At 38.3% G+C, this 23,745-nt stretch overlaps 1 protein-coding gene and 1 long non-coding RNA gene across 2 annotated transcripts in view; one reads left to right on the top strand and one right to left on the bottom strand.

Moving 5' to 3' along the window:
* Positions 1 to 664: 664 nt before the first annotated feature.
* Positions 665 to 23,199, bottom strand: TNFAIP6 (TNF alpha induced protein 6). Its single transcript, XM_055294436.1, has 6 exons — positions 23,028 to 23,199; positions 16,717 to 16,854; positions 14,582 to 14,743; positions 10,561 to 10,789; positions 7,405 to 7,445; positions 665 to 1,346 (listed from the first exon to the last, which is right to left on the bottom strand). The coding sequence occupies exons 1-6, from the start codon at positions 23,119 to 23,121 to the stop codon at positions 1,177 to 1,179; spliced, it is 834 nt and encodes a 277-aa protein (XP_055150411.1). The 5' UTR covers positions 23,122 to 23,199; the 3' UTR covers positions 665 to 1,176.
* Positions 1,339 to 23,745, top strand: part of LOC129490545 (uncharacterized) — a 41,570-nt gene continuing 19,163 nt past the window's right edge. The window contains exons 1-2 of the long non-coding RNA XR_008660282.1: positions 1,339 to 1,522; positions 8,081 to 8,202. This is a non-coding gene — a long non-coding RNA (uncharacterized lncRNA). The remainder of the gene's footprint in view (positions 1,523 to 8,080; positions 8,203 to 23,745) is intronic.

The raw sequence follows: 23,745 nt of genomic DNA on the forward strand, positions 1-23,745 counted from the left end.
TGGCATGATAAGGAAGTTGTCTCTGCTTTAACCTTTATAAGAAAAGTAACTTTGAAACAACCAGTCTGCTTTTTGTTTTCTGTTTCTGCTCTGCTCAGCCCTTTTATATCAATAAAACCAACCTCCTCTGCTCAGCTCATCAGAACACTCATTCTATTTTAAAAATGAGGTGCCTGATTCTAGAATTGCAAATAAAAGCCAATTAAGATCTTTAAACTAAATTTGTTGTCGTTTTGTCTTTTGACAGTCCTAAACATAAATATGAGAAAAGAGACCTCAGCAAAATCAAATATAATAGCAAATAAATTTTAACATTTGATATATTTTTAAAAACCATAAAAGTAAAAGACAAACTATAAATAAAAATTAAATTACAGCATATATGACAAACATGGACATATATAATAATTTCTTACAAATCAATAGAGAAGATTATACCAGTTTTTTAAAATGGTGAAAAAAAGGCATGGAAAAATAATTCACAAAAAAATTAACAAAAAATTATATAACCATCAATCTCATGAATAAAGAAATGCAAATTCAAACTACAGTGAGGCCTCATTTTTGCCTATCAAAACAGAAAATTTTATTTTAATTAACCTTTGATTCAGTAATTCTATTTCCAGGTCCTTGTCTTAAATAATTAGAGAGGTGCACAAATATGTGTGTTCAAGGATATTTATTGCAACAATATTTATGAAAACGACCTGAAATTCCAACAATAGAGACAGACTTAAATAATGTATAAAACATTCATATCATAGAATATTTTACAGCTGTTTAAAATCATGTTTTTGTAGAATAATCAATGATTTCAGAAAATGTTTATAAAGTTCAAGATTTAAAAAGTATAATAGAAAACTGTACATAGAGCAGGATTCCAAAATTTCAAATGCAAATACATATAGGTACATATATACATATACCACAAATAGAAAAATGACTGAAAGAAAAAAATATGAAAATGTTAACGCTTGTTATTTCTATGCAGTGAGATTATGAGAGGTTTCATTTTCTCATTTAAAGTTTCCTGTATTTTCCAATTTTCCCTAAATTATGTATTGCTTTCACATTTAGAAAAATAATAAATAAATGTTAATAATAACAGTGACATCAAAGGAGTTCCAAAAGTTTCCAACATAAACACTGTGTGTTTTGATCATCCTTTTTTTTTTTTTATAAGTGGCTAAATCTTCCAGCTAAAAAGTTTTTATTTCCAGTAGAAGTAGTACTTGTATTTTTTCCTTGACTGGATTTGGATACAGGATCCACTGCAACATATTTGATTTGGAAACCTCCAGCTGTCACTGAAGCATCACTTAGGAACTTCAAGGTCATGACGTTTCCTGTTGGGGGGAAGGAGGCAAAAGAACAAAGATGTTACTCTCCTTTGATTTGGCTGACAATTCAAAGACTCTTCATTCTCATAGGAGAATATAAGAATTCATGAACAAGATTCCCAGAATTCAGAGGTCGATTCTCAAGCTGAAGAGTCTGTGGTTTCATTGCCGCATGGAACAGGGTGAGAGACGTTTGTATTTTTTCCTTTGGTCCTCCAATCTATCCTACAGGAAATTTTGTCTATTGTATTTATTTATTTATTTTTGAGACGGAGTCTCACTCACTTTGTTGCCCAGGCTGGAGTGCTGTGGTGCGATCTCGGCTCACCGCAACCTCCGCCTCCCGGGCTCAAGTGATTCTCCTGCCTCAGCCTCCAGAGTAGCTGGGATTACAGGCATGCGCCACCACACCCTACTGATTTTTGTATTTTTACTAGAGACGGAGTTTCACCATGTTGGCCAGGCTGGTCTCGAACTCCTGACCTCAGGTGATCCACGCACCTCAGCCTCCCTTCCAAAATGTTGGGATTACAGGCATGAGCCACCGAGTTGACCTCTCTCTTCTATTTAAAAAGTACTCTTGGGCCGGGCCTGGTGGGTCATGCCTGTAATCCCAGCACTTTGGGAGTTCGAGGTGGGCAGATCACCCGAGGTTGAGAGTTCAAGACCAGCCTGACCAACATGGTGAATCCCCGTCTCTAGTAAAAACACAAAAAATCAGCCAGGCGTGGTGGCCTGTGCCTGTAATCCCAGCTACTCGGGAGGCTGAGGCAGGAGAATCACTAGAACCCGGAGGCAGAGGTTGCAGTGAGCCGAGATTCTGCCATTGCACTCTAGCCTGGGCAACAAGAGCAAAACTCCGTCTCAAAAAAAAAAAAAAAAGATACTCTTTGTAGAAGGAACACCCACTGAATTACAGGAGAATGGCAGGCAGGTCAAACCAGTGATGGGTGGATGAGTTATTTACTAAATGATGTCAGAGCAACAAGTTTCACATTTATAAGAAACGAAGCTAGATTTCTACTTTACACAGAGTACCTAAACACATTTTACTGTAATATGAAGACCAAAATGTGCTAAATAAAAAGGAAAAACTTTATTATATAACATAAAATATAGGAATATTTATATCTTTTTCAAAAAGGAGGCAAAGTCCTTCTTTTTGTTTGTTTTTGGAGACAGGCTCTCACTATGTTGCCCAGGCTGGTCTCAAGCTCCTGTGCTCAAGTGATCTTCCTACCCCAGCTTCCCAAAATGTTGGGGTCACAGCCATGAGCTGCAAATACATATAAACAAAAGCAGAGTATATACATTCCTAATGCTTGCTTTTATCTATTAACTCATTTAACCCCCACAACAACACTGTGAGGTGAGGGGGATACTTTTTAAATATTCATTTTACAGATAAGAAACTGAGGCACAGAGTGACTACTAAGTAGCTTGCCCAAGGCCACAGAACTAAATGGGCAGAGTCAGGTTTGAGCACAGGCAGTCTGGTTTCCAAGTTCATGCTCTGATCCTCAGACTGCTATTTTCTCATATTTGGAAGATTTGCCTAAATATAAAAAAACATTTTTGCATGAGACAGACTGAGAGAAAATAGGGTTAATATCTCTAATATACAAAGGGCTGCTAGAAATAAAGAGAAAGACAAAAGCACCAAAGAATATGCAAGAAATATAAATTCATAGGCAATTCATAGGTGTTCAAAGGGCTAATAGACATTTAAAAATGTGTTCAAAAACACTACCAAAAATTCAACTTAGATTATTAATGATACTTTTTTCTCTTCTATTGTGAGAGAATTCAGAGAATATTCAGCTGGTTAAAATGCAAATTGGTTAGGTATGAGTTGAGAGGCCTTATTAAAAAACAAACAAACAAACAAACGGCTGGGCACGGTGGCTCACGCCTGTAATCCTAGCACTTTGGGAGGCCGAGGCAGGTGGATCACGAGGTCAGAAGATTGAGACCATCCTGGCTAACACAGTGAAACCCCGTCTCTACTAAAAATACAAAAAATTAGCTGGGCGTGGTGGCGGGCGCCTGTAGTCCCAGCTACTCGGGAGGCTGAGGCAGGAGAATGGTGTGAACCCAGGAGGCGGAGCTTGCAGTGAGCCGAGATCACGCCACTGCACTCCAGCCTGGGAGACAGAGCGAGACTCACTCTCAAAAAAATAAAAAATAAAAAATAAAAAAAAGGGCCGGGCGCGGTGGCTCACGCTTGTAATCCCAGCACTTTGGGAGGCCGAGGCGGGCGGATCACGAGGTCAGGAGATCGAGACCACGGTGAAACCCCGTCTCTATTAAAAATACAAAAAATTAGCCGGGCGTGGTGGCGGGCGCCTGTAGTCCCAGCTACTCGGAGAGGCTGAGGCAGGAGAATGGCGTGAACCCGGGAGGCGGAGCTTGCAGTGAGCCGAGATTGCGCCACTGCACTCCAGCCTGGGCGACAGAGCGAGACTCCGTCTCAAGAAAAAAAAAAAAAAAAAAAAAGAAAAGAAAATGTAAATTGGGAGTCAGCCAGGCAAGGTGGTTTATGCCTGAAATCCCAGCACTTTGGGAGGCTGAGGCAGGAGGACAGCTTGAATTCAGGACTTCAGGACCAGCCTAGGCAACATAGCAAGACCCCATCTCTACTAAAAATAAAAAATAAAAAATTAGCCTCGTGCGGGAAAATCACTTGAGCCTAGGAGTTTGAGGCTGTAGTGAGCTGTGATGGCACCCTGCACTTCAGCCTGGGTGACAGAACAAACCCTGTCTCAAAAAAAAAACAAAAACAAAAAAAAGAAAAGAAAAAGAAATGTAAATTGGCACTGTAGGAATCTATTTTTTTGAAGTAGAATTACTGAATAAAGACAGGTTTTAAAATGTTCATTGAAACGTTGAATAACAAAATAAAAAAATCAGAATCAAATGCCTCAGAATGTTAAATATTAGTACATGATAAATTACGATATATCCATACAGTGACCTATTAGGCAGTCATGAAAAAGAATTTGAATGATCTAAATATCGTACTCTGACTTGGAAATATGGCCATAGTTTCCATGTATATAATGTTTGTATAATAGAAAAACATCTGGAAGGATGGTCACTAGAGTTATCAAATGCCTTTCTGGGATGGAGAGGTGAGGAGAGTAGGCACATCCTTACTTTCATATCTCTTATTAATGTGGTAGGATTATGGACAATTTCAGGTTCTTTCTTTCTTTTTTTATTTTTGAGAGAGGATATCACTCTGTCTCCCAGGCTGGAGAGCAGTGGCATGATCACGGCTCACTACAGCCTTGACCTCCCTGGACTCAGGTGATCCTCCTACTTCAGCCTTCCGAGTAGCTGGGACTACAGGTACGCATCAGGATGCCTGGCTAACTTTGTATTTTAAAATTTTTTTTGAAAGGGAATCTTACTTTGTTGCCGAGGCTAGTGTGCAGTGGAGCCATCTCAGTTAACTACAACCTCTGCCTCTCAGATTCAAGCGATTTTCCTGCCTCAGCCTCCTGAGTAACTGGGACTACAGGCACGTGCCACCACACCTGGCTAATGTTTTGTGTTTTTAGTAGAGATGGGGTTTCACCATATTGGCCAGGCTGTCTTGAACTCCTGACCTTAAGTGATCCACCCACCTTGGCCTCCCAAAGTGCTAGAATTACAGGTATGAGCCACTGTGCCCCTCTGACTTCTGTATTTTTTTGTAGAGATGCGGTTGCATCATGTTGCCCAGGCTGGTCTCAAACTCCTGAGGCTCACGCAATCCTCTCACCTTGGCCTCCCAAAGTGCTAGGATTACAGGCATTAGCTACCATGCTTGGCCAATGTCTTTATTTTCTATTTTTGTTTTGTAATCTATACCCTGGGTTGAGTAAGCATATATTTAAAAAGAAAACCAGATCAAAATGTTAATAGTATTATGCTTGATAGGATTTTTTTTTTTTTTTTTTTTTTTGAGATGGGGTCTTGCCCTGTCACCCAGGCTGGAGTGCAGTGGCACGATCTCAGCTCACTGCAACCTCTGACTCCCAGGTTCAAGTGATTCTCCTGCCTCAGCCTCCCAGCTGGCTGGGACTACAGGCACGTGCCACTGTACCCGGCTAATTTTTTGTATTTTTAGTAGAGACGGGGTTTCACCGTGTTAGCCAGGATGGTCTCGATCTCCTGACTTGGTGATCCGCCCACCTCATCCTCCAAAAGTGCTAGGATTACAGGCGTAAGCAACCGCACCAGGCCTATGCTTGATAGGATTTTATGTTAACTGTATCTTATATTTCTTTTTCTATTACTTTGTATCAATGTCCTCTTCCTGATTTTTTGCTAAATCTTTGGCTCTTTTGTTTAACTATATTCTTTTCTGTTTCTTGATTTGTTTCCCTTTGAAGGATAAATTGTGTGGGTTTTTTTTCCAGTTTCTTGAAGTTGTGCCAATAAAACCCCACCACTGATTTGATTACATTTGGAGTAAGTTGTCTATTTTAGAGAAAAAAGGAAAATGTAAAATTTCAGACTTTTTTTTTTTTTTTTGAGACGGAGTTTTGCTCTTGTTGCTCAGGCTGGAGTGCAATGGCGCTATCTTGGCTCACCACAACCTCTGCCTCCCGGGTTCAAGCAATTCTCCTGCCTCAGCCTCCCAAGTAGCTGTGATTACAGGCATGCGCCTCCACGCCCGGCTAATTTTGTATTTCTAGTAGAGACGGGGTTTCTCCATGTTGGTCAGGCTGGTCTTGGACTCCTGACCTCAGGTGATTGGCCTGCCTCGGCCTCCCAAAGTGCTGGGATTACAGACGTGAGCCACCGCACCCGGCCTAGACTTCTTTTTAACTTCTCTGTTTAATAGGATTCTCATCCCCCAACTACCTCCTACAGCAATAAGATGTTTTCTTTCAACTTTCTGTTAATATAAAATATATTTTCAAGAAAGGAATGAGAGATAAGTAAACGGTTTAATTTAATAGGTTATCTTTCTTAAGGGAGTTTGTAACAGAATAATGAACTAACAAGGTTTAAGCATTAATCATTTAATAACAGAGCAGGAAGTTCCATCTCTTACAGTTATGACGAATAAATTAGAATTGAGTCACTGAAAGGCTGGGATGTGGGAGTAAGTTAACTAGTAGTATCTGAGTACTTAGAAATTGCAACTCAAGGTAGTTTTGTTATTTATAGTTGCAGAAGTACTGTGATAATTTTATGACTTGGGAGAAAATAGAGCACATAAAAATGCCAGCTGCTGGTGCTGGTGATGGAAATAAAACAAAATATTGAACACATGTAAGAAAGAAAGTTTTGGGCCAGAAAATAGCAGGATGGGATAAATTAAAGAGTGATATTGCATATTGAGATAAACTTATGTGACTACAGGGCATTTCTTGAGGTATATTTCTTGGAATAGAGTCACAGAAAATATTGGGTGGGTGGGCAATATTTGGAAAGCACTACCTATTATATCTGGTCTTTTCAGATTTACTATGCATGATTAGTATATTAAAAGATCTCTGCTGTCTTCCAATAAAGAAACCTGTTTGATATTGTTTAACCCAACGTTTTCCAAATTTATTTGACCTTAGAGCCCTCTTCTCATGTAACATCTATTTAAATCTCACAGAACTTTTTTATTTGAAACATTCTCTGGAGAATATTGTACTAAGATAAAAGTGTAATGAATATGATGTAAGATTGTTTTAGTGACAAAGATTTTTTATGACTTTATAAATTACTTCAACCTTTATCAATGAAAAATTTCAGCCATTTTATTAGCACATTTATGGAAATCATAAACTACAGCAATATTTGTGGATTTGCAGATTCAAGACTCTCTCAGATACATTACATTTTCAGCAAAGAACAAGAGTTTATACATTTTTTAGTGCAAGCAGTTGGCGTAAATCTTTAAGTAATTTTTTTTTTTTTTTGCATTTTACAAGCTAGCAAGCTGCATCTGGTGTTGGTTCTTTCAACTTTAAAAAGTGAACAATAACTACTATTTACTATTTAACAGTGTCCCTTTACTTTCAGGGACACTGTAAAGAAACAAATCATAGTTTTGGTCCTCAATTTAGAACCTTACCTGTACTGATGATGTCATCTGGAAGCTCATCTCCACAGTATCTGAAAAGGAATTTTTAGAAAAGAGACGTCACACAAATGAATATTATACAGCTACTAAAGTGGCCGTTACTGATAATCAAGCCTCTAAGTAATAGCTTATTGCTCCATAATTTTTAAAATTTCTATTGTTATTTTACCTGGATTTGTAAGGGAGAATAGGAGTTAAAACAAAGTTTGTTATTTGAAATAATCTTCTTACAATATTGATGATATTTTATTTTATTTTATTTTATTTAGACAGAGTCTTGCTCTGTCGCTCAGGCTGGAGTGCAGTGGCGCAGTCTCAGCTCACTGCAATCTCTTCCTCCCGGGTTCAAGCGATTCTCCTGCCTCAGCCTCCCAAGTAACTGAGATTACAGGCATGCACCACCACACCTGGCTAATTTTTGTACTTTTAGCAAAGATGGGGTTTCACCATGTTGGCCAGGCTCGTCTTGAACTCCTGGCTTCAGGTGATCCTCCCACCTCAGCTTCTCAAAGTGTTGGGATTACAGGCGTGAGCCACCGCACCCAGCCAATGAGATTTTAAAGGAAAGATATGTGTGGCATTTTTACTTTGTGTAACTAGAAAATTTTGTGCAGTGGATAATTTGAATCTATTTGGAAAAATCAAAATTTTCTTTTTTTTTTTTGAGATGGAGTCTCGGTCTATAGCCCAGGCTGGGGTACAATGGCACAATCTCGGCTCACTGCAACCTCTGCCTCCTGGGTTCAAGTGATTCTCCTGCCTCAGCCTCCCGAGTAGCTGGGATTACAGGTATGTGCCATCACACCCTACTAATTTTTGTATTTTTAGTAGAGACAGGGTTTTGCCATGTTGGCCAGGCTGGTCGCAAACTCCTGACCTCAGGTGATCCGACCGCCTCGGCCTCCCAAAGTGCTAGGATTACAGGCATAAGCCACTGTGTCCAGCCTTAAAAATTTATTTCTAATTAATTTTATAACGTTTTCTTCACAGTTGTAGAAGAATGGGCATATGCTTGGTGATATTAATATTTTGAATTCTAGGATAGATTGATTTAAATATGGAAAAATTATTTTGGACCTTATAGGTATAAAAGGATTTGATTTTTATCTGAATCATGACTTGAAAGGAACCCTCTTACACATATAAAAAGGTAAGGGTTTTACAGGTTTCCAAATATGTAATTTATTCTAGAGGAAAAGTCTAAATTTACCTAAAGGGTAAATTATATAATATAAATCCAAGAAATAACAAATTAGCCTGTTCAAACCTCCTAAAGACAGTAGTTTATGATTTTATATAAGATAGGATGTTGCTGTATTGTCCAGGCTGAAATACAATGTTTATTCATAGGCTCCTTCCCACTTCTCAACACGGGAGTTTTAATCTGCTTGTTTCTGACCTGGGCAGGTTCACCCCTCCTTAGGCAACCTGGTGGTCCCCTACTCCTGAGAGGTCATCATATTGATGCTGCTCTTAGTGTGGACACCCCATCAGCATAGTGCACTGTAGCCCAGAACTACTGGGCTCAAGTGCTCCTCCTGCCTCAGCTTCCAAAGTAGCTGTGACCACAGGTGTGCCCGCCTATACTTTGTTCTTAATTCCCCAACTCTACTTTGTGTCTTCATCAAACTATTTTTATAAACTGTCTTTTCTCTATAGCAGTAGTCTGTCAGCTAAAGAAGAAAACAAGGCCGGGTGTGGTGGCTCACGCCTGTAATCCCAGCACTTTAGGAGGCCGAGGCGGGCGGATCACCTGAAGTCAGGAGTTTGAGACCAGCCTGGACAACATGGTGAAACTCCACCTCTACTAAAAATACAAAAATTAGCCAGGCGTAGTGGTAGGCGCCTGTAATCCCAGCTACTCAGGATGCTGGGGCAGGAGAATTGCTGGAACGCGGGAGGCAGAGGTTGCAGTGAGCCGAGATTGTGCCACTGCACTCCAGCCTGGTGACAGAGTGAGACTCCGTCTCAAAAAAAAGAAAAAAAAAAAAAAAAAAAGATGTAGAAAGAAGAAAACAAAACAAAAAATACTTTCCCTTAAAAAACTCTTCATTTTTGCAAGAAATGCCTTTGGTTTTCTTCGTATTTAAGTTACACGTTCAAAATCAACATAAAAAGCGATTGAGTCTGTCATTTTTAAATTGCCCCCATTACTATTTTTTCCCTATTAAATTACTATCATGTATAATAGAGAATTGAAAACTGATAGTCTATTGATAATTGATAGTCTAAAATATGGGTTATTAGGTGGGGACCTGAATATATAAAATACCTAATTGTACACTCTTTAATTTGCAATATATCATAAGACACTCAAAATTCAAAGTATATTAAAGATTCGGAGTGTGAAGAAAAAAGTTGTGTTCTAGCATGTTGAAAAGCCAAAGGAAAAATATTAAAGAGAGAAAGGGTTAAACTTTGCTTATTTACCTTACTTCCTTAATACTTAGCACAATGCTTTTAGGGAGAAGAAAGGCAACAATTATTGAATTTATCATCTTTTTTTTTTTTTTTTTGAGACAGAGTCTTGCTCTGTCACCCAGGCTGGAGTGCAGTGGTGCAGTCTTGGCTCACTGCAACCTCCACCTCCCGGGTTCAAGTGATTCTCCTGCCTCAGCCTCCTGAGTAGCTGAGATTACAGGTGCCTGCCACCACGCAAGGCTAATTTTTGTATTTTTAGTAAAAACAGGGTTTTGCCATGTTGGCCAGGCTGGTCTTGAACTCCTGACCTCAGGTGATCTGCCCGCCTTGGCCTCCCAAAGTGGTGTGGATTACAGGCGTGAGACACCATGTCTGGCCCTATAATCATTTTTAAGGTTGTAAGAAATTAGAACTTAAAAACCTGAACAATTTTTGCAACTCACATGTCTTTCTTCTTCCTATTGTTAGTCAGATCTTGAGGTGTTTATAAAATAGACTAACTAGTTCTTACAACTTAGCCATAATCAAAAGGCAGCTCTCACTGCTTTAATAAGTATGTTGTAGCAGCCAGCTAAGAAAAATCTTTGTTGAAAAATGATATGGTGTTTTAGGAGAGTAGAACTATTCCAAAATCAATATTATAGGAACAGTGGAGGGAAAATTAAAGAAGCATCAAACAAAATACCGGACATTCATTTAACTTCCTGTATGGCGACCCACACGTACCTTCCCACAAAGCCATGGACATCATCGTAACTGTCATATATTTCAACATAATCAGCCAAGCAACCTGGGTCATCTTCAAGGTCAAAATCTAAAAAACTCAGGTGAATAAGCTGACCATACTTGAGTCTAATGTGCCAGTAGCAGATTTGGTTATCTTCGTACTCATTTGGGAAGCCTGGAGATTTAAAAATTCGCTTTGGATCTGTAAAGACACCACCACACTCCTTTGCTGAAATGAGAAGAAAAAAAAGGTAAAAACCCCAAAGCATTAGGAAAAACATTATCCCTGTTAAAAATGACATTTCTTAGCAATCTATTACTTTTTATGAAATGTTAAATGTCTTAGTATACAGCATCTATGGTATATTATGTGTGCTTTTAGCTAAAGAATAAATGTATTTTTTCATCAATAGTTACTAAATTCTCTAAAATGAACATGGACTCTTTGTGAATTTATTTTTATTTTTATATTTTGAGACAAGATCTCGCTGTGTCACCCAGGCTGGACTGCAGTGACCCAATCATAGCTTATTGCAGCCTTGAACTCCTTGGCTCAAGCAATCCTCCCACTTCAGCCTCCTAAGTAGTTGGGATGACAGGCATGTGCCACCAAGCCCTGGTAATTTTTTTTTTTTTTTTTTGTGGAAATGGATCATGCAATGTCGCCCAGGCTGGTATTGAACTCCTGACCTCAAGTGAGCCTCCTGCCTCTGCCTCTGAAAGTGCTGAGATTATAGACATGAGACACTGTGCCCAGCCATGAATTTTAAAAAAGTAAATATAGTAAGAAAAAAATGGCTAGGTGCAGTGATGCTCACCCTTAGTCCCAGCTAATTGGGAGGCTGAGGCAGAAGAATCCCATGAGCCTATGAGTTTGAGGCCAACCTGGGCAACATAGTGAGACCTCCAGCTCTAAAAAATAAAAATAAAAATAAATTTTAAAATTAAAACAATTGTAATTAATTGTACTTTTAAAAATATTTTTGTTTTATCTTTTAAGGCATAACATGACAAGTCTTTTGTGCACACACCTATTTTTTGTTGTTGTTGTTTTTTGAAATGGAGTCTCACTCTGTTGCCCAGGCTGGAGTGCAGTGGCACAATCTTGGCTCACTGTAGCCTCTGCAACTGTTCAAGCAATTCTTATGCCTCAGCCTCCTGAGTCGCTGGGATTACAGGCATGAGCCACCACGTCTGGCTAATTTTTATATTTTTAGTAGAGATACGGTCTTGCCATGTGGGCCAGGTTGGACTCGAACTCCTGACCTCTGGTGATCGACCCACCTCAGCTTCCCAAAGTGTTGGGATTATAGGTGTGAGCCACGGCACCTGGCCTATGTCTATGTATTTTGACAAATATATATACATTTATATTACAAACAGCCCTATCAAGATGGTAAGGACTTTGCCCTGTGGTGTCACCATATGTCTTCAGGGCCACAAACACTTAGAATAATGGATCCCATAAATTCTGCTTGGAAAATCATTATACAATTTCATGATCGCAAGAGACTTTAAAGTCACTCTAATCCACTTAAAAGGAATAATTTATAATTATTCTGTATACTGCCTTTACTGATTTTAAACTAATACCGTAATCCTAATATTTTAGGATTTGGTGGAGACATTCATGTTTGTTTTTCCAAGTCATTCATCATTTAACAGATTTCAATATGTTATAACTTTTCATAAGAAAAACAAACACATATAAAACAAAACAAAAACGCTGTATCAGAATCAGTGGTTTGCAATATGACCTAGAGGGAAAGCTAGGAAGAAGCCCTGGTTAATTTTAATTCCATATCAAGTAAGTGTCTAATGTCTAGAAAAAAGGTGCTCCCCAGCCTTTCTATTCTCCTGTTCTGCTTTGATGAAATAAAGCAAACAGGAGCATAGAAAGGCTGGGGAGCAACAAATGAAGGTCAAGGATCTAGTTCAAGGTTGGTGACCACTCTACACTTCATTTTCTTCATTGGTAAAATAAATGTAGCCATGCCTTTCCCATTATCTATCACACAGGGTTATTCTAAGGATAAATACAGAAAATAATTTAAAGATGTTATGCAACCCATAAGCTATTCTTACTGTATAATAAAATATACAACACATAGTTTGTATGTCTGCATAAGGATGTACATTGCCAGCTTTAGGAGTGAATTGTTCCATCCCATAGCATCCAATCTTTGTTATATATATTAATAGATTAGAAAAAATTCAAATACTGAACTAATTTGGCTGCCTATTTGGCTATATTTATTTAGATCTATATTTTATGTTACATCTAGTTACTGCCTCATTATTTAGCATATCAGCTCTAACTTGGTGACATTGATTAATCAATAATGATTGCTTTATTTTTGTGAAGCCATTATGTTTTTTGTTTTATTCCAGTGATATTTCAGTGAGCTGTTCCCCTAGTGCTAGTTCAGGCGGTCAAGTCTCCTTCAAGTTAACCACATCCTAAATAGTCAGCATACCACCAAATCCAAAAGTGAGCTAAATGCACTGAGAATTGGGTAAAAACAAATCTCCCAGGATTCTGTATTCCCAGAGTGTATTCAGCCTCTCTGAAAAAAGAAAGCAACTTATAATAATTTATAATTTAGGATTATATTCTTATGAAGGGGCAATGAAATACTGAAAGGACCGTTTCATTGGCACTTCTTCAATGACTCTAGAGTTTAATCTATGGAAATTATCCAGTGGAAGCTCAGAGATCCTAAAGTTTATCAAGTGAAAGAAGAATCAGAGAATACATTTGAAAAGAAGAGTTACTCTTAAGAGTAAAAAAGAGTGGTCTGCATAAATATATTTAAGAAAATGTAAGAGAGGGAGGGAGGAAAGGAAGATACATATTGTTGACATAACTAAATATAGGACTAAATTAGTACAGTATAGTATAGGACTAAATAAGCTTAAAGCATGTCAAAATGACTTGAAAGTTAAAGTTACATAAATGCACTGTTAAGTATTTATTCCTATTTTGTCTCAGTTAAGACTAGTTGTAGCTGTAGGCAAAAATCTTTCTACTTGGACTACACATAATTTTGAGATATAGGTTAGTTACAGACATGAGAAACTGTTCTCCAAATGTTAATATCATTAAATAATAGATTTTATAATAATACACTAAAACCTCACTATGTAACTCTCTTACTGTGTTATGGAATTTCTTACAGAGTAAATCCAAATGGAACACATCTGAGGATGTTTATGATCCTAAATGCCAGGAAGACTTTGTAACATACTGTAATATTTTGTAACATTGTCCTGGCGGAAATATACCCAAAAAGAACAGCCTACTTTTTCTCCAAGAACATGACCTAAGAATAATTCTTTATAGTAATTGAGTTAATTTTCTCATTATTTCCTAGTTGCAAGCAACCATGGAAAAAATATGAATACAAATATATGGTATAATGATAGCTAGTATATACAGTATATAATTGTTAAACCATAGAATTAGAGTTGCTTAGTTTGGAAGTACTAGCATATATACACAAAAAGAAATTAAGGAAATAATTTATTTGTTTACTTTGTCTCCTTTTCCCCGTTGTATCAAAAGGACAATTTTGAATAGTTAACATTTGGTAGCATCACTTTATTGTTTTAGCTAATTTACTGTGACAAGTTTTTAATCTGCTTTTTTATTTTCTTTTTCTTGATGGCTGGGAAGTTCCCTGGCACAGAGAAGATCTGAATTCTCAGTCCCATCAGCCTAATCATTATCGACTCCTGATTCGGGGTTACTTAATTCTCTAAGTTGCAATTTCCTGATTTCTAAAATAGGTATAACAATAGCTCCTTGAAGAATTATTGTGAATATTAAGTTAGAGTGTAGATGAAGGAACACAACTCAATGTCTGGTATAGTATAAGCACTTTATGAATTGTAGTTATTAGTAGTCATTATTATTACCAAATTCAATTATTTCTGGAAAAAGTAGCCATTTCTTTTTTAACAACCTCTTGGCAGCATGGAACTGTTTTTGCAAAACATAAAATTATTATTTTTAACACACCATGTGGGTTGTAGCAATAGGCATCCCATCTTTCACTCCTATTGAGACGGACTCCATAATCAATAATGCCAGTTTTTCCAAATCCACAGTTGGGCCCTGGCTTCACAATGGGGTATCCAACTCTGCCCTTAGCCATCCATCCAGCAGCACAGACATGAAATCCTGCAAGAAGAAAAAGAGTTATGGACTAAACAGGTAAACTGTCTTGGCTAAGCAAAAGTCATCTTAGCAAAGATAGCCACTTCCAACAGTAAGTTTCTTAACTGCTCAAATCCAGTTCATGTAAAAGGGAGAAAATTGTTTCCTTAATTAGACAAAGTGTGAATACACATGAAATATAACTTCTGATTTTTAGTGGAAAATTACCTCTTACTTGAAAAAAATGCAAATGGACTACAAATTATTGTGGGTATGAAACTAATCCAAGTTCAGAGCTGGCTTCTTTTCACAAATGACTTATGGAATGCCATGAGATAATTTCTGAAATTATCAATTTTGAAAAAAATATTTTCAAGTGGTAATTTAATTTCTATTTCAGGATCAATTAAGATATTTGTAATATCTTATTTATTTATTTTTTGAGACAGAGTGTCACTCTGTCACCCAGGCTGGAGTGCAGTGGTACAATCTCGGCTCACTCTAACCTCCGCCTCCTGGGTCCAAGCAGTTCTCCTGCCTCAGCCTCCTGAATAGCTGGGGTTACAGGCATGCACCACCACGCCCAGCTAATTTTTGTATTTTTAGTAGAGATGTGGTTTCTCCATGTTGGCCAGGCTGGTCTCAAACCCCTGACCTCAAGTGATTTGCTCACCTCGGCCTCCCAAAGTGCTATGATTACAGGCATGAACCACCACACCTGGCCTATTTATTTAGAGACATGGTCTTGCTCTGTCATCTAGGCTAGAGTGCAGTGGCATGAACACAGCTCACTGCAGCCTCCACCTCCTGGGTCAAGCAATCCTCCCACCTCAGCCTTTAGAGTAGCTGTGACCACAGGTGTGCATCACCACACCTGGCTAATTTTTTTATTTTTTTTTGTAGAGATGAGGTTTTGCTATGTTGCCTAGGCTGGTCTTGAACTCCTGAGCTCAAGCAGTCCAAAGTGCTGGGATTACAGGTGTGAACCGCTGCACCCTATCAGATATTCGTAATGTTTTAAAAGATTTGAATAAGGATAAATTCTCTCATACATTTCAAACAAAGGCTCAGCCCTGTTTCCCTTGCTCAGCCTCAGAGGCTGTTTTAGTATCTGTCAATGTCACCAAGAGCAATTTTACTAGAGGTCCAGGATGGCCAGTAAAGATTATGGGCTTTGTTTTTCCATTCCAGTTACTTTGCCCCATGCCGCCCCGTGATTACAGACCAGCAGTCATCTGGGGAGGTTTTGGGGCATTTGAGAAAACACTGTTATTTTTTTTCTTGAGTAATATATCAACTTTGCCTGACGTTATCCAGTCAGCAAAGGAGTTCTGAATGGGGGTGGCCCACTCTCCCCAAAGGCCAAGAGAGATGGCAGCAATCCACTTTTGTATAAAGAAGCATATAACACCAGTTGATTGCTGGGATTTTCACCAGGTCTTCTGATACCATCTTCCCAGTTTCTTTCTGCTTCTATCTCACGACCTGCCTGTCCTCCTTTTCCTTATAGCTTTTGATCCTGAAATACAAATACATTATCCCACTTAATGGAAAAAAATTGGGGAAAAAAGCCACTAAATTCAATATTTCTCTACCAAGTAAATTTCCTTGTAAGACTCAATATAGTACTATAGCATCATTTAACAGTCTCCATACTGAGAAGTCAAAGAGATAGAACAATACTAAAAACGAACAGCAATGACATTGAAATTAATGAGAAATTTAAATAATACTGAAATAATGAGGTTTTCATTTTCTTTTGACTTTTATTTTATTAGATCACACTGGGTTAAGACTCCACATGAGTTGCTGGTACTAGAAACTTTCTGCCAACTCTAGGCAGATGGATAGGAGAAGTCAGAGAGCAGAGATGTCCTAGGGGCTTAGTGATATATCAGAAGGGGGTTGGAGAAAGAAGTCTTACTAGGGTTTAGGAAAGATGGATTTTTTTTCCTCCAAGGATAAAAAAGAAGAAAAATCATCGTGAAATCAGTTACCAATTTTTCTGGCTGCCTCTAGCTGCTTGTAAGTTGCGAGATGGCCACCTTCGAATTCACACACCGCCTTAGCTTCTGCGTAGGTGAGCTTGTATTTGCCAGACCGTGCTTCTCTGTGGTACACACCGGCTGCTCGTTCTGTAAAATCAGATGATGTCATAAAAGCACTGTTATTCCTTCTTACGGAACAGGGGAAATTTTGTGGCCTCAGCTGGAAGATTACAACAGCTATTGTTCCTGCCAAAGGGCTTTCTGGGTTGGCTGCCTTGGGTAGCTAAGTTTTCACTGTTAGGAAGCTTTGGGGAAAAATCTGAATGAGGGGGAATTTTAGGGGAATTTGGGGCCATAAACAGAAACTTGAGGCTAAATTATGTTTTTTTGTTTGGTTGGTTTTTGTTTTGTTTTGTTTTTTTGAGACGGAGTCTTGCTCTCTCCCAGGCTGGAGTGCAGTGGCGCGATCTCAGCTCACTGCAAGCTCCGCCTCCCGGGTTCACACCATTCTCCTGCCTCAGCCTCCCAAGTAGCTGGGACTACAGGTGCCCACCATCACACCTGGCTAATTTTTTTTTTTTTTTTTTTTTTTTTAAGTAGCGACAGGGTTTCACCGTGTTAGCCAGGATGGTCTCGATCTCCTGACCTCGTGATCCACCCGCCTCGGCCTCCAAAAGTGCTGACATTACAGGCATGAGTCACCAGGCCCAGCCTAAATTATGTTTTTGATCTGATAGTCTGAAATAAAGTTTTTATTTATTTTTTTATTTTGTATTTTTATTTTCTGAGACGGAGTCTCACTCTGTCGCCCAGGCTGGTGAGATCTGGGCTCACTGTAATCTCTGCCTCCTGGGTTCAAGCAATTCTCCTGCCTCAGCCTCCCGAGTAGCTGAGATTACAGGCATGTGCCACCCCAACCGGCTAATTTTTGTATTTTTAGTAGAGACGAAGTTTCACCATGTTGGCCAGGCTAGTCTTGAACTCCTGACCTCAAGTGATCCACCTGCCTCGGCCTCCCAAAGTGTTAGGATTACAGACATGAGACTCTGCGCCTGGCCTAAAATAAAGTTTTTAATACAACATTGTATTGCAACACTATCCACAGGTGATAAAGTTTTGGCTTCCTTTTGGATTTAAGCTATATAAAAACTTGCAAAGGTAAGCAATAGGGGAAAGAAAAGGAAGTGAAGGCAAAAGAAACTAGTGAAGATGGATCCATTATGTAGGCTCGCAATGATGTAGAAAAATAAGCTAAAATATCCAATTGAGGGAAATGACTAATGCAATATAATTAAGGATTTAGGCCGGGCGTGGTGGCTCACGCCTGTAATCCCAGCACTTTGGGAGGCCAAGGCGGGCGGATCATGAGGTCAGGAGATCGAGACCATCCTGGCTAACATGGTGAAACCCTGTCTCTATTAAAAATACAAAAAATTAGCTGAGCATGGTGGCGGGTGCCTGTAGTCCCAGCTACTCAGGAGGCTGAGGCAAGAGAATGGCATGAACCCAGGAGGTGGAGCTTGCAGTGAGCCGAGATTGCACCACTGCACTCCAGCCTGGGCGACAGAGTGAGACTCTGTCTCAAAAAAAAAAAAAAAAAAAAGAATTTAGTAAAACAAATAAAAACTGAGGAAAGATCTGAAGGCATCCAAAGCAAATACTAAATCAGGGAAAAGAAAAATAGATTCAAACACAGCAGAGAAAAAACTGGACACACCTAACTACCAGTTAATGCCTCAATTTTTTATCTGATTTGTCTTTTTTAGTTCACATATTTTTCCCAACATATTTTAGGCAGTGTTAAGTCATACATGAGTTGTCTTCCAATAGATCACTGTTTAAATGGATTGTTTTGAGTTTGGAGTCCGTTCTACCATAGAAACAACATGAAAAGATTCCCAGGACAATAGTCATAACATTAGCTCTGTAGTTAGCTCTAATAGTTCTATGTAGTCTGACATTATTGTTAAGTCTCTGCATCCTGACCTGTGCAATCAGCCACCCTTAGGACCATTTGCGGTGAGGACATACATATTTCTTGGCACCAAGAAATGAATCCAGGGGAATTAGAAATATAGTTATTTGTTTTCCACCCCAAACTGAAGTTGACATTGCCATAGTTCAATAAGAGAGGGTGCTTGCTTTTCTGAACTCTAAGGATCCTGCTCTTATACATTACATAGTAAATCCCATTACTCATACACAGAGGACCTTAGTCAATCTGATGCTCGAGGTCAGAGAATACCAGGAACATCGGTCAAGTTGTTTCTCCATTGAAAGATGCCTGCTGCCCAGTGTCCTTCATATGGCAAAGACTCATTAAACTTTTGCTAGTTTTCAATTTAGTTACTTTGAACATTATACCACGGGGTATTTTGCTAGGTGCTGTGGGGTCAGGTTCTATCCTCAAGGAACTTGGACACTAGTGAATATTTTGAATTTCTTTATCTTGAAATAGAGGAACACTAAAGCTTTTGGTAGAGACGGGAGACGTGTTTAGCTTACTTATGTATTATAGTAGAGATTGTTGTTAATCATTAAAAAGTTAAAAATTATATTTCCTAAGAATACAGATTAAAAGACCTGTATTTGAAAACAAATTTTGTAGAAATTATTTTAATGTATACAAAGTTTTCTCAAACTGATTTTCTTCATAGTTTATTTCAAAATTAAAATGTGATGTATACAGAAAAAATTAACGGAGATTTGGCCGGGCATGGTAGCTCATGCCTATAATTCCAGCACTTTGGGAGGCTGAGGCAGGTGGATCACCTGAGGTTAGAAGTTCCAGACCAGCCTGGCCAACATGGTGAAACCCCGTCTCTATTAAAAATACAAAAAATTAGCCAGGTGTGGTGGTGCACACCTGTAGTCCCAGCTACTCGGAAGGCTGAGGCAGGAGAATTGCTTGAACCAGGGAGGCAGCATTGCAGTGAGCAGAGATCATGCCACAACATCCCAGCCTGGGCAACAGAGCGAGACTCCATCTCAAAAAACAAAACAAAACAAAACAAAAAAATTAACAGATTTAAAAAAATAATAATTTAAAATTTTCCTCCCAGTAATTTTTCATTTTTTAAAAACCTTTTATTTTAAATTTGGGGGTACATGTGAGGGTTTGTTACATAGGTAAACTCATGTCACAGGGGTTTGCTGTACAGATTATTTTATCACCCAGGAATTAAACCCAGTACCTCTGTTCCTCTCCCTTCTCCCAACCTCAGTAATTTTTCTTAAACTTTTGGTACCTACTGAAACTTGTCTAGTAATAACATAATAATAGAAATAGCAAAAAATTTTTATGTTATAATTTCTGATTTAATTTATTAAAGATTAATATTCCACATTGTTCCTCTAACAGCACCAAACTTCCCAGTATGTTGCCATATGAACAAATAGAGAACTCTTGGAGTATGTACCTGACAATCTTAAATAAGGTGTTTTATTAAAGATATTTCTCAATTCAGAATTTTGAGCTATTAAGATGGACCTTTGTACAATGAATCCTAATTTTACCTTTCAGAAGAAATAATATTTTATTAATTTATCTAGTCAATAGTCATTTATTAAAACTGAAAATTTGTTTAATAAATGTTTTCTCCTTTTAGTGAGTGGCGGCAGTAGAAATGGACTTTGGTTCCACTGCTGTTTCTACCATGGAGTTGTATAACCAGATGAGCCTGTTTCCTCATTTGTCAAATGGGACTAATGATAGCTTCTGGACCATAGGAGGAGCTCAAGATACGTTACTTTTCCTTTCTTTCTTTTTTTTTCCTTTGAGACAAAGCCTCACTCTGTCACCCAGGCTTGAGTGCAGTGGTGAGGTCACGGCTCACTGCAACGTCTGCCTCTTGGGCTCAAGTGATCCTCCCACTTCAGCCTCCTGAGTAGCTAGGACTACAGGCATGCACCACCACACCCAGTTAATTGTGTTTTTTTTTTGGTAGAGACAGAGTTTCTCTAGGTTGCCCAGGCTGGTCTTTTTAATTCCTGGGCTCAAGCAATCTGCCCACCTCAGCCTCCCACAGTGCTAGGATTACAGGTGTGAACCACCGCATCCCGCCTTCCTTTCCCTTCTTTTTCAGATTCAACAATAAAAATAATTGCTTATCTGTGCATTTTTTATTCTCGTGATCCATGTAAAATGATTGTAATTTCTTGTCCTTAACTGTTGTTTGTTTTTGTTTTGTCTAAAGTACTACTTTAAAAATTAGATGATACCGGAGTTAAAATAAGCCTTAGGGATCCTTTACTTCAACCGTATCATTTTACCAGATTGGAACCATAACCTAGAGAATTTAAAGTAAACTTGTCCAACTTGCGGCCTGCCAGGACGGCTTTGAATGTGGCCCAACACAAATCTGTAAACTTTCTTAAAACATTATGAGTTCCCCGGGCCGGGCACGGTGGCTCACGCCTATAATCCCAGCACTTTGGAAGGCTGAGGTGGGCGGATCACAAGGTCAGGATATCGAGACCATCCTGGCTAACACGGTGAAACCCTGTCTCTACTAAAAATTCAAAAAATTAGCCAGGCGTGGTGGCTGGTGCCTGTAGTCCCAGCTACTTGGGAGGCTGAGGCAGGAGGATGGCATGAACCCGGGAGGCGGAGCTTGGAGTGAGCCGAGATCGCACCACTGCACTCCAGTCTGGGCAACAGAGCAAGACTCTGTCTCAAAAAAAAAACAACACATTATGAGTTGCCCAAGACAATTCTTCTTCTTCCAGTGTGGCCCAGGGAAGGCAAAAGACGGGACACCCTAGATTTAAAGTGTCCTATTCTTGATAGTTGCTAACAGATGTATCCCTTCTAATCCAACTATCTTTCCTTCCTAAATGGTTTCTGAAAAGATTATATTGATCCAACCAACTATAAACATCTGTGCTAGGCTGGCTGGTCAAAAATTTGCCCCAGATTGAAGCAATTTGCAATTATCCTGACCCTCAGATTTGTAGCATACATTAATAGACACTTGAATTTGCTTCTCTCTACCTCTGGGGCAGAACTTCTGTTGTCCAGGTTTATATTTTTGTGACATACAATGACACTTTAAAAGACAACTCTAAATTACTTGATTATTAGAGGGTTTGATAATATTTCAAAGTTTATCTGCATGGATTTAATTCTTACTAGCTTTACGACATTTAAAAAAAATCCTGACGCATATGAGCCTATTTCCTACATTTGACTATATACAACAAAAATAAAGAGATGGACTCATTCCTCTACTAAATTTCAGATCCCGTCTTGGCCAAATGGATCACAATGAAATTAGTTCACTGGCTCAAGCTGAAAAAAATAGGCAGCAAGGCTGTGCATTACAAATTAGGCTTTTTAATGAAATCCGCATGGTTGCAGTTATTACCAGAGAGAAACATGCTGAAAGGGAAAATATTCTACAACTGTGCTGTTTAGCAAGCATAAAATCAAAATCTAGGTTAATTTTGCCTTCTCTTTATTTCTTTATTCTATGCAAGAATCTATGCATTTTTCCCCAAGAAATTCAATTTTTTTACTATCAAACACAATAATGAACATAGAGCAATATCAATTTGTATCATGAGAATTAAAGCATTGTTTAGCATACTGTAATATAAGGGGTGTTTTGGGTTTTCTGCATTTTCCTTTTTTGATCTATTGTTTATCTTCACTTTTTGGCCTATCTCATTCCTTACATTTAACAAAGCAAAATAACAAAAGGAACTTTCCTTGTCTAACAAAAGGGTCAGAAAAGTATTTATATGGATAGTAGAAACAGAAAGAATCAAAGTGGTAAGAATGCATTCAGAAGGAGAAACATTTTTCACTTTTTTCTGTATTGCAAGCTGGCTTGGTCAAAATAGTCAAAATGTTTGAAAAAACTAAGATATAGACTATAGCTCAGAGTACACGAAGCAATTATTATAAAATTTTTGTATACTCCAATTTACCTGTTAGGATTCTGAAGTCTGATTGCAAATGCATTAACATAAAAACAGAAGACTATATTGGAGTTTCTAGTTGGTTAAAGAAATACTCCTCACTGTACTACTACTACATCTGCTTTGAAAAGTTTAAAAATACATTTTCATACTGAATAAAAATATTAACTGCTATTTTCTACTGAACGATTCACCTTATAAAATGCTATTTTTAAATTTTAGAGGACAAGAACACTTAAAAAAAAAAGCATATGTATTCCAAAGGCTATCTTTCCTAAGCATTTTCTTTGAGAACATTAGCCTTGTACAAAATAGAAAAAGTTACTGCTTTAATTTCCTTCTCCATGATTTAAAGAATTGACATTCTCAACAAGAGGCTCATGAGTGAAGTTTCTTACCAAGCCATATGGAGTTATGAAAAATTCCATCCTTGAATCCCCATCCTTGAGTGTCTTCCCATAGCAAGAGAAATAAGTAAATTAAGATGATCATATCGTCAGTTGTAGTGAAGTAACAGCCTGTTAGGGGCTGCTCACAATAAATTCTCAGAGCAGCGGCTGAAATGTGACTGAAACATCTGGTTTCCACATCTTTTAAATAGTTTTTTTCAACTGTGAGGTCAGCAAGTACTCTCCAATGGCATTTTCCGCTGTAGAGTTACACAATTATCTCAGTGTCTGAAGCAAATCCTCTGACTCATTTGCATTGGCAACCAAAACTAAGGAGATAGAATGATCATGTATGTTTTAAAATTAACTTACTAAGAACGGAGTTCATTTATTGTTAGTCACAAACACTTTTCTGTTAGAAAGTTTGCATAACTTGATGCAGATTTAGCAGTGATTAAAAGAAAGTCAAACTTCAGTAGGAATTTCAAGATAAATCCTAAATGTCTTATTTGCAGTGCCAATTATGGGATATGGGGTTAAACACTAATCTTTTATTGGTAATGTTGGACTGGCTTTTCTAAACATTGTCAAGCCTGTCTAAAAAATTTAAAACAAAAAGTGTGCACAGTTTGGAGAATCCTAATTTTTCTTCAGTGATCTATGACTTCCTTATTCTCTGTCTGCTTTTTTCTTCCAGGGTGGGGTCCGTTGCAGTCTTTGGTTTGTT

This window comes from Symphalangus syndactylus, chromosome 9, assembly GCF_028878055.3.
Source record: "Symphalangus syndactylus isolate Jambi chromosome 9, NHGRI_mSymSyn1-v2.1_pri, whole genome shotgun sequence".
Lineage (NCBI taxonomy): Eukaryota > Metazoa > Chordata > Mammalia > Primates > Hylobatidae > Symphalangus > Symphalangus syndactylus.

What these genes read in the sequence shown, in the direction of transcription:
- TNFAIP6 (XM_055294436.1), bottom strand. Translation starts at nt 23,121, where the DNA reads ATGATCATCTTAATTTACTTATTTCTCTTGCTATGGGAAGACACTCAA. An exon ending in TCATAACTCCATATGGCTTG is followed by an intron (nt 16,855 to 23,027) that starts GTAAGAAACTTC and finishes CTGATTTTACAG; the next exon opens with AACGAGCAGCCGGTGTGTAC. An exon ending in AGAGGCAGCCAGAAAAATTG is followed by an intron (nt 14,744 to 16,716) that starts GTAACTGATTTC and finishes TTCTTCTTGCAG; the next exon opens with GATTTCATGTCTGTGCTGCT.